Source organism: Ochotona princeps, chromosome 22 (genome assembly GCF_030435755.1).
Source record: "Ochotona princeps isolate mOchPri1 chromosome 22, mOchPri1.hap1, whole genome shotgun sequence".
In the NCBI taxonomy this organism is placed as follows: domain Eukaryota; kingdom Metazoa; phylum Chordata; class Mammalia; order Lagomorpha; family Ochotonidae; genus Ochotona; species Ochotona princeps.
In genome coordinates, this window is record NC_080853.1 from 10330417 (window position 1) to 10348295 (window position 17879).

General features: G+C 44.8%; 1 protein-coding gene and 1 long non-coding RNA gene across 3 annotated transcripts in view; both read right to left on the bottom strand.

The window, feature by feature from the left end:
* The window catches only part of STK4 (serine/threonine kinase 4), a 67532-nt gene extending 51403 nt beyond the window's left edge, over nucleotides 1-16129 (bottom strand). The window contains exons 1-2 of one of the 2 annotated variants that reach the window (XM_004585841.3): nucleotides 16026-16129; nucleotides 8078-8158 (exon numbers count right to left, since the gene is read on the bottom strand). In XM_004585841.3, the coding sequence (XP_004585898.1) occupies nucleotides 8078-8158; nucleotides 16026-16060 (116 nt within the window). In that variant the 5' untranslated portion in view covers nucleotides 16061-16129. Of the gene's footprint in view, nucleotides 1-8077; nucleotides 8159-16025 lie in introns of those variants that run through there. The other variant, XM_058679827.1, reaches the window with a different exon arrangement.
* LOC131483009 (uncharacterized) lies at nucleotides 605-6175 on the bottom strand. The gene is made up of 2 exons (XR_009247482.1): nucleotides 5824-6175; nucleotides 605-4005 (listed from the first exon to the last, which is right to left on the bottom strand). It is a non-coding gene; the product is annotated as an uncharacterized LOC131483009 (long non-coding RNA).
* Nucleotides 16130-17879: the final 1750 nt, after the last annotated feature.

Genomic DNA, 17879 nt, shown 5'->3' on the forward strand with positions numbered 1-17879 from the left:
ATATCACATATAAACATTAATGAATGAGTTACTGTGAAGTAATCATTACATAATGGACAGGTGCTAAAAGCCTTATCATCTCAGTCGATGTAACAAAAAAAAAAAAGAAAAAAGATGAGGAATGAATGATTGATTGTTCCTACTTTACAGAGAGGTGCCTAATTTGTCCAATGTCATGTGAGAAGCAGTCAGTCCAGAGATCTGAATACACTCGTGTGTTTCCCACAACTAGACTAGAATGCCACATGGAAGTATTCATTCTGTATCCATTTTGGTATCTCTAAGCCACTTTGTTCCTTTTACCTTGCACTAATGCTTAAAATATTAGGAAAACTACTTCTAGCATCGGGTGAATAGGACAAATTATTTTTACCTCTATTCCATCTTTCCTTAAAAGCCTATTATCAAAATAATAAATAAATGCATCTATCCACCCCATTTGGGGGTTATAAGAACATTAGCTATGGTGGTGGGATGCTGGGCGTGGCTTCTCCTCTTGTATCTCCCTCTCCCCCCTATATGGGAAGAAGAAAATGTGTAAACAAGGCTGCTACCCACTATCCCCTGATCAACTAGGTAAGCAGCATCATTAATAACATTTAAAAAAAAATTAGTGAAGAACCATAAAAAAAAGAACATTAGCTATAAAATATGAAGAATTAGGTTTTGAGTCCTACCATGACTCCATATCAACTATCATTTATGGACACAGCATTAACCTTTTTCACCTCAATTTGCTCATAAATAAAATGACAATACAAACTAAAGACACTACATTTAATCAAAACAAGGTATCATCTTGTCCTTACATAGATTACATTTTCACTGGAAAGCCAGGTGGCTGTTGTGAATACTGAGTATGCTGTCTTCTGGGGAAGCAACAGAAGATGGCCCAAATGTGTGGGATCCTATCACCCACACGGGAGACCAGATGGAGTCCCAGGATCCTGGCCTTACCCTGGTTCAGTCCCAGCCACTGCGGTCATCTGGGCAGTGAACCAGTGGATGGAAGATATAGCATGCTCACTCTCACTCTAATGTTGTCTTTCACATTAATTTATGTTTCAAAATTACTCATTATGAAGGTAATATGCTTAAAAAAAAAACTATGAGAGAAGGTGACTATTGATGATGTGTGGAAGACCCAACTAGGACTCCTCCTTCTTCGTTGAAACTATCCTGATTTGTTAGGGTGGCAATGTTTTTCATCCAACCTGATAAATCATAGTAGTCCAAGCCAGGAACAGAAATCTTACATTTTGCCAGTTCTGGCCAACAAAATTTGAGGATTGTGCCAAAGGGTTTCTGAGGAAGATCTTGCCTAGTAAGCCAAGGCCATTTCCACCTGTCAGTTCCCTTCCTGCTTTTATTACCATCACATGAAGGATGGTGCTAAACTTAGTAACAGCTATCTTTAAACCATGAAAACTGCCAAGGTGCCAACCATTATCAAGTCAGTTAACCACTCCGAGGATTTCTTACCCCTAGATTTATTATCTACCTATTAAACACCTCATTGATAATCCACTGTCAGTGGGATTATCCAATCTAAAGACATTCTTGATAAACTGGATCCCATGTTGATAAATGTCTTTACTTCCAACTTCACTCTGGAACGACACATAGACCATACAGAATTCTTTAGAAATAGCTTGTCCTGGGCCTGGCATGGTAGCCTAGTGGCTAAAGTCCTCGCCTTGAACGCATCAGGATCCCATATGGGTGCTGGTTCTAATCCTGGCAGCCCTGCTTCCCATCCAGCTCCCTGCTTGTGGCCTGGGAAACCAGTAGAGGATGGCCCAAAGCCTTGGGACCCTGCATCCACATGGGAGACCCGGAGGAGGTTCCAGGCTCCTGGCTTCAGATCGGAGATCTGGTTTGTGAGGTCACTTGGGGAATGAGTCATCGGACAGAAGATCTTTCACTTTGTCTCTCCTCCTCTCTGTATAACTGACTTTGCAATAAAATACATGTTTAAAACATGATAATAACTTGTCCTCAGCACTTTCCTCTGCAGTTTTCCAGACCCATGGTCGCTGAGAAGCCTGCTTTCACTGGACTGGCATTTTTCATAGACAATGTCTCTCCACAGCTTTGCAAATTTCCTCTTTAACATCCTATAATTTTATTCTGAGTAATTTTATTTGGTACAAGGTCTTCAGTCCAAGGATTTGTGCCCTTCTTCCAGAAAGGGAAATTCACAGCATTATTTCTTTGAATATTTCATTTCTTTATCCCTTTTACTGTTTCCAGAATTTCTACTGAATCCATATTGTACTTCATGCTGTCTTCATAATTTCCAACACTATATTTGTTTTGTATGTTATGATGAGTCTCTTTTGTGATCAGTCTCATTTCTATATTTCAGTTAACAAATTCTTTTCAGCTTATCTAGTTTACTGTTTCCCAAATTCAAAACTTCAATTATAGCTTCATTGTCAAAATTCCTAATGTTTAATTTTCACTGGATTAACTATTCATGCTAACAAGCCGGTGATCTTTCAAGGGTGTTATTTCCTCCAATCATCTTTCAAAAGATTCTAAGTATATTAAATGTCTGCACAGATTGCTACATTGTTTTTGTTTCCTTGGCTGTGAACTCCTACAGGTTACATCTGCGGATTATTTCAGGAAGCAGTTATCTCTGGATGGACTTTATCACATTTTGAATAACCATCTTCTATACAACATTTACTACTACACAGCTTCTGGTTCCCTCTGCTCACTCACTTGGGCTGTACAACCTACAACAAGTCTGACGTTAGAAATGAGGGAGGTTTGGGGAAGGGTTAACCTTCAGGATACCACACGTGAATACAAGGCAAATCCAGTTGCTACTGTCAGAATACAGCTTTGCTTTTTCCCCACAAGCATATAGCGATTTCTAGTGGTTGTGAGGCAAATGTATTTCAGCATGAATCACAGATAAGAAGGCTGGCCTCAGGCACAACTTCATGCAGGAAGTCAACTGCAATCCCCCACTGCGTACAGGGCATGTGCTTCCTTCCTCTCATTATTAGACAACTATTTCTTTCCCTGATGTATAGCTGGCTATGACTGCTTACATTTAAAACAATTAACTTTCATTATGCTTCAACCTGAGAAACAGAAAGATCTCTGCCTGAGCTCACCCTGATATCTTGGCCACAATAGTCTCTTAACCTCCCCATATGCAAATAAAACTCCAATTCTGATTTGAAAAATTAGGATTCATGATTCCACATCCTGCATTAATAGTAACCTGTAGAGGAGGTAAAAAGACTTCAGCTATTCTTCAGACTCTCTTATAATGAAATCACAGAAGACTGGATTCTCTAAAACAAAATTAAATGATTCAATGAATTTTGATAGCCAGGAACAAAGATGATAAAGTAGGTGGTTCACACAAGGATCACTGTAGAATCAGTTTAGCTCAACAGAAATACAGCATCTGAGCCGAAGCTAATCAAGTTAACACCACCACTCATGAGCTACAAAACATTGGGCAACCATCCCATGCCAAAAATTTAAATGAGCAAATGCGTTAAAAAAAAAAAAAAAAGCTACTTGTACAATAGAATGAAAACGGTGGTAGGTTCCAACGCAGACATTTCCCATCCACTCTGTTCTCATCTTGGTCTGGAGCGTTGGCTTACTGCACCACAAATACACACGATCTCCTCAACACCCAGAATGAATGCATCCTCTGAGTCCATTATCTGGAGCTCATTTCAAGACACAGGCCCGTCAGAGTTCACAATCTGATCTGTCTCCACATCAACATAAGGACAACACAGCAGCAGCAATTGACAAGAAAGTGCAGTTAAGGGCTTCCAAGCCTTGCTCATTAAACGATGCCTATTCAGGTTTGTTACGTAGAGATAACAAAAATCCAAGCATCCATAGCATCATTCAAAAGAGGAATACGGTGAGAGCAAGAGAAAAATGGTCCGAAGCTGATGCTTGCTCCCTGGAGACATCATCATAGGGAAATTTCGGAGTTCCTTGTTGAAGATACACAAACATCTGAAACACAATTGAAAAAATAACAAATAATAATTAGTTCACTTTCTCCTTATATTATATCTCCATTGTTTTCTTTTTGATATTTCCCAAACCCAATATTCTGGCCGTCTATAAGAAAACCTATTTCTGGGCCGGGCGGCGTGGCCTAGCGGCTAAAGTCCTCGCCTTGAAAGCCCCAGGATCCCATATGGGCACCGGTTCTAATCCCGGCAGCTACACTTCCCATCCAGCTCCCTGTCTGTGGCCTGGGAAAGCAGTCGAGGATGGCCCAATGCATTGGGACACTGCACCCGTGTGGGAGACCCGGAAGAGGTTCCAGGTTCCCAGCTTCGGATCAGCGCAGCACCAGCCGTTGCAGCTCACTTGGGCAGTGAAGCATCAGATGGAAGATTTTCCTCTCTGTCTCTCCTCCTCTCTGTATATCTGACTTTGTAATAAAAATAAATCTTAAAAAAAAAAGAAAACCTATTTCTGCTTTAAAATTTAATGTCAACTTAAAAAAAAAATAGATCTTTTAAAAAAATGGAATGCTAGAGGCAGGAGAGACAGAAAGATCTTCCATCTGCTGATTTACTCCCCAAATGGCCACAATGGTAAGAAAACCAATCCAAAGCCAGGAGCCAGGAGCTTCTTCAGGTCTCCCATGTAAGTGCAGGAGCCTAAGGGGTTTGGCCATCCCCTACTGCTTTTCCAGGTCATAAGCAGGGAGGTGCTTGGAAAGTGGAGCACCTAGGACATGAACGAGTGCCCACATGGGATGCCAGCACTAGGGCTGAGGGTTAGCCTGCTATGCCACCCTGCCAGCCCCTCCACGTTGCTTTTTATTATACAAAGGATGTCAAGAATATATCTGCTTTCTTAAAAAAACAAGGTCAATTGGAATAATTTGAATGAGAAGTTACAGAACCTTATTTTCATCAGGAATGCCAAAACTAATCCATAATTTTCCCTGTGTAATGGCAACGGAGAAGTTGTGTGCTTATCATTTTAATCATTAAGCAATAAACATTTAGAATCATTAATTAAAAAAAAATAATGCTGATTCAACAAGAGATCTGAAAAGTGCCTCAGAAAGGGCCTGGCATAATAGCCTAGTGGCTAAATCCTTGCCTTATATCTGCCACGATCCCATATGGGGGCCGGTTCATATTTCAGCTGTTCCACTTCCCATCCAGCTCCCTTTTTGTGGCCTAGAAAAGCAGTCCATGATGGCCCGAAGCCTTGGGACCCTGTACCACGTGGGAGACCTGGAAGAAGCTCCCAGCTCCTGGCTTCAGATTATCTCAGCTCTGGCTATTGCAGCCACTTGGGGAGCGAACCAGCAGATGGACGATCTTTCTCTATCTCCTCTCTCTGTCTAACTAAATCTTTTTTTAAAATGCTGTAATTAATAACAGTTGCAAGCTGCTGAGTGCTGTGACAAGCACTGTCCCCAGTCCTTTATTTCTACTATTGCAAGTAATGTCTGCAGTAACTCAATGAGGTAGGCAATATTTTTATCTGCATTTTATAGATAAGAATCATGAGGCTTCAAAATATGAATCAAGTTCCTCAAGCCCACTTGTTCATTATAACTAATGTAGAGTACAGCAAGGATTCAGTTCAAGTTTGTGTGATTGCACTACTGCAAGGTACTTTCATTAAAAATGAAAAAAAAAAAGTTATCCAGGTAATTAGACCTACCCATCTATATTTCACTACACGTGTAAGACTTCTGAGTGTTGTTGGATGAAGGGACTCATGGCCTCGAGGAAAGAGATGCCAGGCTAAGGCTGCAGCTGACAGGTGAGGGATGCAGAGCAAGCGCCACGTCCATACCTGTAATGATGTCCGCCAGCTGGAGTCTTCAGATTCTCTTCAGGCTTGTCGTGGGCCAGCAAAGCTGGGGTCATCCTTCTCTTCCCTTTTCCGCTTGATCTCAAAAAGTTAACCACGATTTTCTTCAATGAGAAACTATTATACATATTCCAGGATTGGGTTTAACATAATCACACCTCTCTATTAAGCCTAAATAACAACAGAACCTAAATAATCAAGCAACAGGTAACAGCTGATTTTAAAGAGCATGGAGACATTAAGATAGTATGATTTTAGAAGTTAATGTGTCATGGGAGAGTCCCAGAGCCTATGAAAATGTTATTTAAAAAAAAAAAAGTTAATGTGTCAGGTATTCTTTCGAACTGGCCATGCTCCCAAGACATTCAGAACACAGAGAGAGAGAGAGACAGGCACACATCCATACCTACCTGCAAGTACACAAACTCACTCTATGAAAGATAGACAAGAAATTGTCACACTGGGCATCCAGGCAGCTAAAAGGTGATAAGTAAATTGCTGAATCATCTATTATTATTTTTTAAGTTTTACTTTTATTAGAAACTCAGATAAACAGAGAGGAGAAGAGACAGAGAGGAAGATCTTCCGTCCAATGATTCACTCCCCACATGGCCACAATGATCAGAGGTGCACTGACCCAAAGCCAGGAGAATAGAGCCTCTTCCAGATCTCCCACATGAGTGCAGGGTCCAAAGACCTTGGGTTATCCTCGACTGCTTTCCCAGTCCAAAAGCAGGGAGTTGGATGGGAAGCAGGGCTGCCGGGATTAGAACTGGTGCCCATATGGATCCTGGCACATTCAAGGTGAGGACTTTAGCCGCTAGGCTACTGTGCCAGGCCCTATTTTTTTAACTTTTTAAAGATTTATTTATTTTTATTGGAAAGTTAGAGAGGAGGAGAGACAGAGAGGAGAAGATACAGAGAACAAGATCTTCCATTTGATGGTTCACTCCCCAAGTGGCCGCAACATCTGCAGCTGAGCCAATCTGAAGCCAGGAGCCAGGAACCTCTTCCGGGTTTCCCACGCAAGTGCAGGATCCCAAGGGTTTGGGCCGTCCTCTACTGCTTTCCCAGGCCATAAGAAGGGAGCTGGATGGGAAGCAGGGCTACCAGGATTAGAACCAGCACCCATATGGGATCCCGGCATGTTCAAGGCAAGGACTTCAGCTGCTGTGCTATCGCGCCTGGCCCGAGATTTATTTATTTTGAAAGGCAGAGTTACAGAGAGGTAGAGGCAGGGTAGGTGAGGCAGGGAGGGGACATAAAGATCTTCCATCTACTCTTCTCAGCCAGGGCAAAGCCGGGTGCCAGTCTCTAACAGCGGTGCAGGGGCCCAAGCACTTGGGTCTGTCTTCCACTACTTTCCCAGGTGCGTTAGCAGGGAACTGGATCAGAAGTGGAAAAGCCAGGACTCAAACCAGGGCCTATGTGAGATGCTGGGGTTGCAGGCTGTGGCTGCAGCTATCCCACAGCAGTGGCCCTGAATAACAATTTTTCACTGAAACTAGCTATTGTTGGTCAGAAGCCGTAAGCAAGGGCCAACACTGTGGTGTTAACAGGTAAAGCCTCTGCCTGTGTTGCCAGCATCCCATGAATACGCCAGTTCAAGACCAGGCAATTTCGTTTCTAATCCAGCTCCTCTCTAATATGCCTGAGAAGGTAGCAGAGATATCCCAAGCTTGGCCCCTTGCACCTGTGCAGGAGACTCAGAAAAAGTTCCTGGATCCTGACTTAGGACCAGCTTAGCCCCAGCCATGTGGCCATTTGGAGGGGAGTAAACCAGCAGATGAAATTGTTTTGTCTCTTTCTCTCTGACTTTGCCTTCCAAATAAACAAATATATTTAGAAAAAAAAATCCCTCTGTAAAACTCTGCCTTTCAAATAAGTATATAAATCTCTGTAAAAACAAAAACAAAACAGTAGCAACAGTAGCTATGACCATCAAATAAAACTGATTTGAAAAACTTTTAAGAAATAAGTGCTGTTAAACAGCTAAGTCATACAAACTACAAAATCTACAAGAAATGAAACAGATGCCCTTGGCATTAAAAAGTGGAAATCACTAAGCCTGACGTAATAGTGCTGGGAGAAGCAGAAAGGGCATTTCAAGCAGTATATCTACCTCCCACCCTCGGCAGGAAGAATTACTGTCTTGAGAAAAGTTCCTACGCCCCTGGTGCTGGAGCAGGCAAAACACCGGAACCCACTCTTCTCCCTCCACTTCCTCCACACTCACCCTTCACCAAGTTTCTCCAAGACATCAAATACTTCTTCTGGTTGTTTGGTTAAACTGTCTTCATCCAGCTTTTTCAGCTGCCTGTGAATTAAGAAATACAAACACAACACATAGCTTACTTGCCAGGAATCAGAGCATAAAATACATTATTGACTCTGCAATTAGCAGGCTAGGAATTTCTCTACACCATCTTCACTAGTAAGCAAAAACAAAGGCAAGCTGACAGACTGAGGGACGCTGCAGGACTGCCCTCCGGAGGGACTACATGTGTTGTGGGTCACCCTGAAAAGCAAACTCAGGGCCAGAAGGTAGTGAGCTGCCAAGAACCAGCTTTCATTCTAAGACATGTAAAAATTATCTAATGGTAAAAGTTGTCCTACTCTCCTGGCTGGAGCCTTGGGAGCAAGTGTCTGGGTGAGTGGATGCACTGGGGTGGATTCTGCCAGCCAATGGAATTCTGTTCTCAATCCTGGAGCAGAGAAACCAACAGCATCTCAGAACTGTCAAAACCACTCAAGGAATACCCTCAGAACATTCTTCTCCACATCAAGGTTTCCAAGATGACATGAAGTGGACATCCCCCATCCCTGGGGACTGATGCAGTTCGGCAACTGGAAGCGACCTACTCTCCCACCCTCTCTCCTCCCTCCTTCCCACTGGATACAGCAGAGAAGGGAAGAAAAGGAAAATTGGAAGCATTTGTCCCAATGTCCTTCCCCCACACCCTAATCAGTAATTCTCATGGGCCTACATCCTTGTCAACTACATAAACAACATCAAAATTAAAATTAAATTTAAAGTAAAAACAAATAACTGTTGGAGAAAAAATTTTAAACTGTGGAAAAAATTAAAAGCGGGCCCGGCGGCATGGCTTAGTGGCTAAAGTCCTCGCCTTGAAAGCCCCGGGATCCCATATGGGCGCCGGTTCTAATCCCGGCAGCTCCACTTCCCATCCAGCTCCCTGCTTGTGGCCTGGGAAAGCAGTCGAGGACAGCCCAATGCATTGGGACCCTGCACCCGTGTGGGAGACCCGGAAGAGGTTCCAGGTTCCCGGCATCGGATTGGCGTGCATCGGCCCATTGCGGCTCACTTGGGGAGTGAATCATCGGACGGAAGATCTTCCTCTCTGTCTCTCCTCCTCTCTGTATATCTGGCTGTAATAAAATGAATAAATCTTAAAAAAAAAAAAATTAGAAGCTAACACACAAGGGCTCAGTGCAGTAGCCTAGTGGCTGAAGTCTTCACTTTGCACATGTCGGGATCCCATATGGGTGCCGGTTCATGTCCCAGCATTCCCACTTCCCATCCAGCTCCCTGCTTGTGGCCTGGGAAAACAGTAGAGGATGGCCCAAAGCCTTGGGACCCTGCACCTGTGTGGGGGACCCAGAAAAAGCTCCTGGCTCCTGGCTTTGGATCTACTCAGTTCCAACCATTGCGGCCACTTGGGTAGTGAACCAGAGTTTGGAAGAGCTTTTTCTTTGTCTCTCCTTCTCTCTGCAAATCTTACTTTCCAGTAAAAATTAAATAAAATCTGTAAGGGAAAAAAAGTTATCCTACAGTGATTTAGACTGTCTTAAGAGGTCCCTAGCTCCCCATAGTTGAAAAACTGCAAGAAAAACAACAAAAGAATTGTCATGTAGCTAAAATGGTGAAGCAGGGTTCCAAACATTAGCTACATATTTTTTTTTTTTTTGCAAGTATGAACGGCCTTTATTGTTACCACGCGAAATGGAGGAGGGGATTAAGATAGCTCCTTCTGCTGCAAGAGGCGTCCGCACACTCCCTCACTGCCCTCCGAAAGGTAGCTACATATTTTTAAAATATATTTATTTATTTTATTTATTTATTTGAAAGACAGAATTGGGGATTAGTGGGAAAGTCGTACACCTGCTACTTCACTCCCCAAGGGGACACACTGTCCTGGGCTGCGCCAGGCTGAAGCCAGGAGCTTCATCCGGGTCTCCTATGTGCATGGTATGGGCATTCAGGTCACTTGCTGCTGCTTTCCCAGGCACATCAGCAGAGACAGTTCAGAAACAGGGCAGCTGGAACTTAAATCAGCTCCCAATTAGGAGGCTAGTATTGCAGGAGGCAGCTTAAAGCATTACACCACAATGCTGGCCCCAGCCACATTCTTTGAAATCCATTTAAATCTTGGGAGCCCATGAATTAAGATGATTAATCTCTTCAGAAAATATGTATACTATAGGGCCAACTATGAATTAAGACCGGAGGTCAAAGAAAACAGATTAGTTTTGCTTTCTATTAGCCAAGTTTTAGTAACTGTCAAAACATAAATTCTATAGGATAATCAAAATGGAAAGCGAAAAGTATATGTTAGAGCTGATCAAAAGTGAAAAAACAGCGAGGCAACCGGGAATTGCAATCTCATAAACATTTCTCCCATTAACAGACTTTTGAACCTCTGGCCAATCCCAAAAACCAGAAATGCAGAGTTGTTCACACCTTTCAGGTAGGTCAAATTTTTCTATGCTAGATAATTAAAGCATCAGATGTTACCAATTAACAAGATGTTAAAATTCTTGATATTATTAACAGGCTTAAAAAACCAACTTGCTAAGTAGCAGTCCGCTGTGTGTTTATTTAACATCTACACAATGACTTCCTGCAACTACAAAGGAAAACAAAGAGAGGTCAGGAAATGGTGAAATATGGAAACAGTCACACTGGAGACTTCTTGGTATAGAAAAAGGTATAAATATTTAGACAATACTAATTCTTACAATACTTGAATTTTAAAAATATATGTGAATACATATTTTCCTAAAGAAAACAGTAAAATCAGAACAGGAAAAAAAACCTTCAACCACATCAACTGCAGCCACCAATAAGCACTGATCTCAAAAGGAAAATCTACCAAACTTCATAAATACCAAGGACTATGTACTAGAGGACAAAAAAAAAAACTGCTCCATCTTAATAGAAATATAAACTAAACAAAATGTCCACAGTGACCTTTGAAAAATCACAGAAGGTACTAAAAACTAAATTCCAGTGACATCATAAAAACTCCCAGCTTCCAAAACAAAAGACTGAAACGAAACTCCTTCAACTTCAGAATCGAAATTTCTGCGAATTCAGAACTCAGAAAGGGCATCTCATATGCCAGGGGTTTTGTTTTTGTGTTTTATTTTTGGTAAAGCCCTCTATTATAACTATATAAACAATGGACAATACCTCAGTGCTGAAACATAACTAAAGTTTATCAACAGCTTACATAAAGCAAAATTAAGCATGTTTCTTTTAAGCATTTACCCTTTGTGGTTTACAGAAAGCAAAATGCACTATTTCAGCTACTCTACAGACTACAGCATGACAAAGGAAACTGTCAGGCCCGGGAGGGCTGCAAGTCGCTGATAAAACTGACCAACCTCGTGTGACTGTTTAGCTGCCTCTTCCAAACAACCTAGATGGGTTTTTGCTTGGTTTTGATCTGGAGTTTTTGAAAACAAACTGAACTTAAGAGCACCTTCTATCTCCGACGCCTTGACAGTTGGGGGGGGGGGGGAGTCAAAAAACAGTGTGGATTACCACATGGCACGATAGCAAGCGTGATCTTCACCAGCAATCTTGGTGAATTACCAAATTAAAACAGAACTTCATTTTGTAGCCCAGTGTTTCTGGTTCACCAGTTCACGGGAAGTCATTTGAGAAATGACTCTCGGTGACATTTTACACCACAAGCCTTCAAGAACAAAGGCTGTTACCAGAACAACCTGACTTCGATGATGCCACTCTCTCCACTGGGGCTTCCCCAGGTCCCAAGCAGTTGCAGGATGAGCCTCCAGGGACCACATACTGACGGGTACATCCCTCCCAGGTCAGCTGGTCACACAGTCAGCCAGCATCCCAGGAATGTGTTCCACACCTTCCTCCACACCAACACCTACTGGCAATTCACTGTTTACAAATGATCAGTGACTACCTAAGATACAAATGGATCTACATCCACTTAGTCACAAAGAAACGTCAAACTCATCAACACGAAGTGCATTTCCTGTCTCCGGCTGTTAGAAACACATGCCTTCTGAATGTCTGTGAAGACACCTGTCTTCCCAAACAAAAATAATGGCATTCACGGAGTAGTCATTGAAATCTCTTTCATTCAGACCTGCCAGAAAGCCCATTTCCTTTGTGTGTCCTTTCTTCTTCACACACAGAAATAATCTAATAAGGGTTATAACAGAAATAAAGACAAATGAATGAAAAATGCAATAAAAATAACACTGTGTTCCTCCATATTCCAAACTATGTTTGAAACCCTAACTCCTGGTACCTCAGAATGTGACTGTTTGGAGAAAGGACCATTAATGATATCACTCTGGTCAAACACGAGGCCAAATGTTGGGCCTGGCACGGTGGCCTAGCAGCTAAAGCCCTCGCCTTGAATATGCCGGGATCCCATATGGGCGCCGGTTCTAACCCCAGCGGCCCCACTTCACATCCAGCTCCCTGATTGTGGCCTGGGAAAGCAGTCAAGGATGGCCCAAAGCCTTGGGACCCTGCACCTGCACGGGAGACCCAGAAGAGGCTCTAGGCTCCTGGCTTTGGATTGGCTCAGTTTCAGCTGTTGTAACCACTTGGAGAGTGAACCAATGGATGGAAGATCTTCCTCCTCTCTGTATATCTGGCTTTTTCCAATAAAAATAAATAAATCTTTTTTTTAATGAGGTCAAATGGGTGAGCTCCAATCCAAAATGAGGATACTTCCAAAAAATCATGAGAAATAAAAGTTTAACATGGTGCCAAAATTTTTGAGACACATGCAGTTTTCCCCACAAACCTTCTGAAGCATCCTTGTATACAGTTTCCTTGTCAGTGGAAATAAAACCCACAGACAGAGAGGAAGGGCCAGGTGAGGACACAAGAAGGAGATGGCCCCCTACAAGCCAAGGAGGGAGACCTTGAAGGAAACCACCTGGGGCAGCCATTGTGGTGTAGTGGATAAAGCTACTGTCAACAACACCAGCATCCTATATGGGTATAGATCGGTGTCCCTGCTGCTCCACTTTGAATCCAGCTCCCTGCTAACGGCCTGGGAAAAGCAGCGGAAGGTGATCCAACTGTTTGGGCTCCTGCCACCCAAATGGGAGACCTGGATGCAGCTCCTGGCTCCTAGCTTCAGCTCGGCCCCGCCCTGGCTACGGCAAGCATCTCAGGGTGAACCAGCTGACGAGAGCTCGATCTTCCTCGCTGTCATTTCCCTCTTCAATTCTGACTTTCAAATTAAACAATAAAAAATTTTAAAGAAATTACCCTGTCAGTACCTTGACTTCTCACAGTTCTAGCCTCCACAACTATGACAAAATAAATTTTTGTTTTTTAAAACATCTTGGCCACGATACTTCATCATGCCAATCTTAAGAAACTAAATGAAATGGCCCAGCATGATAGCGTAGTGATTAAAGTCCTCGCTTTGCACGCATTAGGATCCCATAGGGTCGCTAGTTCTAATCCCGGCTGCTCCACTTCCCATCCAGCTCCCTGCTTGTGGCCTGGGAAAGCAGTCGAGGACGGCCCAATGCATCGGGACACTGCACCCGTGTGGGAGACCTGGAGGGGGTTCCAGGTTCCCGGCTTCGGATCGGCGCGCACCGGCCCGTTGCGGCTCACTTGGGGAGTGAATCATCGGACGGAAGATCTATCTCTCCGTTTCTCCTCCTCTCTGTATATCTGACTTTGCAATAAAAATAAATAAATCTTAAAAAAAAAACCTAAATGAAAACCCAAATTAGCCTGCTACTAATTAAACAGTCTGATAGTTACAAGCAGGAAACAGTCATTCAAAAACTTGGTCCTGCCATGTTCTCCCCTTGCACCATTAGCGCATTTTGTAAATCCAAAGGGTACAAGAACAAGCATGTCGGGCCCGGCGGCGTGGCCTAGCGGCTTAAGTCCTTGCCTTGAACGCCCCAGGATCCCATATGGGCGCTGGTTCCAATCCCGGCAGCTCCACTTCCCATCCAGTTCCCTGCTTGTGGCCTGGCAAAGCAGTCGAGGACGGCCCAAAGCTTTGGGACCCTGCACCCGCGTGGGAGACCCGGAAGAGGTTCCTGGTTCCCGGCATTGGATCGGCGTGCACCGGCCCATTGTGGCTCACTTGCGGAGTGAATCATCGGACGGAAGATCTTCCTCTCTGTCTCTCCTCCTCTCTCTGTATATCTGACTTTGTAATAAAAATAAATCTTAAAAAAAAAAAAAAAAAGAACAAGCATGTCAAAAAGCAAAAAGATTTACTCCTTTGCCCCAAGATTACACAACTAAAGGCAAAAGTAAAAATAAAACTCCTGATTCCTAATCTTCTTTTCAATTGAACAAAGGTTTCAGAGAAAGAATCCAAGGAGAAAAAAAAATATGTACTTCAGAAAGAAACATTTTGAGTGTACATTGATAACACATCGCATGGCGCTACACTTAGTGCCTGTTCACATACCCCAAGACCTGGAAGACAGGGGTATTTCCAGAGGGGTATCAGAGCCAGGCACAAAAGAACAGACTTAGCATCAGACTGCCTGAATACTAAGATCCCAGCTCCATTTCTGACAAGGCCTGGAATGGCTGGCAAGTCGTGAGCCTCTCCAGGCCTCTGTCTTCTTATCTGTAAAATAGGCAGATAGGAAGAGCTGCCTCTGAAGATTGTGAAGATCCAGTGAGTCAGAAAGAAACTAAACCATCTGAACTTACCCTGTTTACAGTCTAAAACACAATCAGAATCAGCAGTTCCATACAGTGTAAGGGGAGAAATGAAAAGTACTTTTAACATTGCCGGCATCCATTAACTGCGTGGAGGGTGCTGCTTACTGCTCTCCCAGTCTTAGCACTCTATACTCAGAGGATCAGAAGCCCCTCCCAGGATGCTGCCCCGGCTGTCAATCTCTTCCCTTCACCTCCCAGTTGCCCCACACTCCTACACACTGAACACTTCCTTCTTTAGCACTCTTTCAGCTGCAGGAAGTCAGACGGCCAACGAAACAGCACCTCTGAGGAACGCACCTCTCCCACCCTCTGCTCTCTGCTTCTCTCCAGATGTGGCCAAATGTTCTAAGACCTGGGTAGCCCCTAGTGCACCGAATCAGAGTCCAGACTGCAGGACCAGATAACTCCCCGCTCCTAAAACAATTCCATGTGAAACCACCCAGACCTCCAGTGACTCAAAGACAACAAATATGTGTGTCTCAAAGTCTGGTCCTTAGTTTGCCCATCTTGGAAAATATCCTCTTTATCTCCTTCCCGACATCTTAACGTCGGGTTCTGAATGGCTGAAGATGAAGGGTTGAAGAGGATATAAAAAATAATAATAATAAAATAAGGCACTCTGGATATTGTGATCCCAGCTGAAGCCGCCCCCACCCCAAGGGAGATCTGTCCTTCGCATGCCTCCAGCCTTACACGCGAGGCTTTCCGCCCCACGGCTCGTTCCACTGCGCCCCTCTAGTGGGACTTGGGACCCAGATCTAGCTCTGGCTGCTGGCTGGTGTTCCACTCCTCCACACGCGCGAGCACGCTCCTGGCATCCCCATCACCTCCGTGAGCCCCTTCTGGGATCCGTCCCGAACGGTCCCTGGCCTCAGGCAGTGCCCTCCCCTAACTTATCCACACAGCGAGAGCTCTCCCTAGCCAGTCCGCGTGCACTCCCTGCAGCGGGGGCTCCCAGAGTCGGTCACCTCCCGCAAGACGTGACCCCCCCAACACACACACACACTCAGCAGGTGCCCCATCTGCGCATCAGCGCGAGCGCGCGCGCACACACAGCCACACAGCCATACAGACACACACACACACACACACACACACAGAGCAGGTGCCCCATCAGCCGGCCCACCCCGCCCGCTGACTCCTGCCTCCCACTTAGGAATCTCCCATCAGTCAGTCCCCGCTTTTCCCTCACTCAGTGACGGTCCTTCCTCCTAACCAGTGTCCCCCTTACCGGCGCGGCGGGTTCCTCAGTTGCACCGTCTCCATGGCGCTGCCGGCAGCCGCCCAGAGCCGCTCACTGCCCCATCCTCTCCGGGACCTTTCCAGGCCCGCCCCGCAGACCCTCCCACACTTCCGCTTTCCGCCCCTACCGGAAGCAGTGCTCAGACTCCAGAGCAGGGCGGAGCCGCGGGAGACGCGGTCTGGGTCACATGGGTCTGGGCACGAGTCACAGGTCGCGAGGGGGGCGGGAACCCGGAACCACGGAGCCGTGGAGGATCGCCCTGGCAATGTGGTCCAGGACACGCGTGACGCTGACGCTACCTGCTTGCGACGCTGTTCGCCCAGAACTCCGGGATTCCGCGTCTCTTTCGGAGGGCCCCTACGTCTCTGCCCGCGATACTGAGGCGAACAGCCAAGCGCGGATTTGATTAGAGCTGTGATGCTTAAGCCAAGTTCCGCTTGGGAGAGACGCTGCTGCTCCAGAGGCGCCTGGAGGTGTTTGTGGTAACTGTTAGGTCCCAAATGGTACCCTGCACATCCTCTCACTTGATACGACAGAGCACCAACCCACCGGCTGCCCACCCTCTTTCTTAACCGCTTCAGCTTTGGGTCAGTTGGCATACACAAAAATACCTATATTTTTCCTTAACATTATGGGAAATAAAATTATTATTTATTTGAAAATAAAAATTAGAAACAACTCTTTCATTGGCTGATTCATTCCTGGATGTCTGCAGTAGCCAGGGCCAGGTGAAAGGCAGGAACCAGGAGTTTCTTCTAGGTCCCCTGTGTCGGGGGCAGGAGTCCAAACATTTTGATCATCTTCCACATTTCCCAGGTCAGAACTGGAGCAGCTGGGACACCCGACATCCATATGGATGCCAGCGTTATGCTACCCAAATGGCTAATATTTATTTTAGACACCTGGCTGTGTTAGTATGTTACCTATCCTTAAATCAAGCCTATAAGGTTCTCACTGTCTTTATGTAGTAATAGTACTGTTTGACAGGCATTGATTACCTCGTTGTCAACATCACTCGGTGGTAACGCGTTCAGTACCAAATATTAGTATTCCTGTTTTGTAAGAGATGAAGGAGGTTGACTCAGAACATCCCAGGTGTTGAAGTTTGAGGATTTAAATCCGCGTGGATTTGACTCCAGAAGCTGCACACTAAACTGGGCAGCTATTGCTAAGTTCCTGCTTGGCTTGTGAGGGGGTCCATCTCCACTCCCAGCTCCAGTTCCTGCTACTAGATTGTGAGAGCTCCAACCTTCAAGATATGTTAGGGAAATGTTTGGGAGAAAACTTAAAACCCGGGGAAACCACTTGCTGGTGTTTTCCTGCTTATCTTAACATATGGCATCTACACAGCTTTTCAGGGCCACCCAGGTGTGGCATCCCCTATGCCAGACACAATCCTGGATTTCCTTAACCCTCAAAACTCACATGAAGTAAAAGTAAAAATTATCCCCAGTTCCCCGGTAAGGAAGTGGAGAGTCACATTTACACAGCTGGTGAGAACAAGAAACTAACCCAGGACTGCTTCCACCAGATCGTTTTGTTTTAAATGTGTTTCTTTTTATTTGAAAGGCAGAGTTACAGAGAGAGAGAGACCAGAGACAGAGAAATGTCTTCATCTGTTGGTTCATTCCCTAAATGGCCACAACAGCTAGAGCTGGGCCAGTCTGAAGCCAGAAGCCAGGAGCTTCTTCTGAGTCTCCCACTTGACTACAGGGGATTTAGGCCATCCCCTGCTGCTTTTCCACTCACATTGGCAGGAGATGGACTGGAAGGAGCACAGCTGGGACTCAAACCTGTGCCCATATGGAATGCCAGCACTGTAGCTGGAGGCTTAGCTTGCGA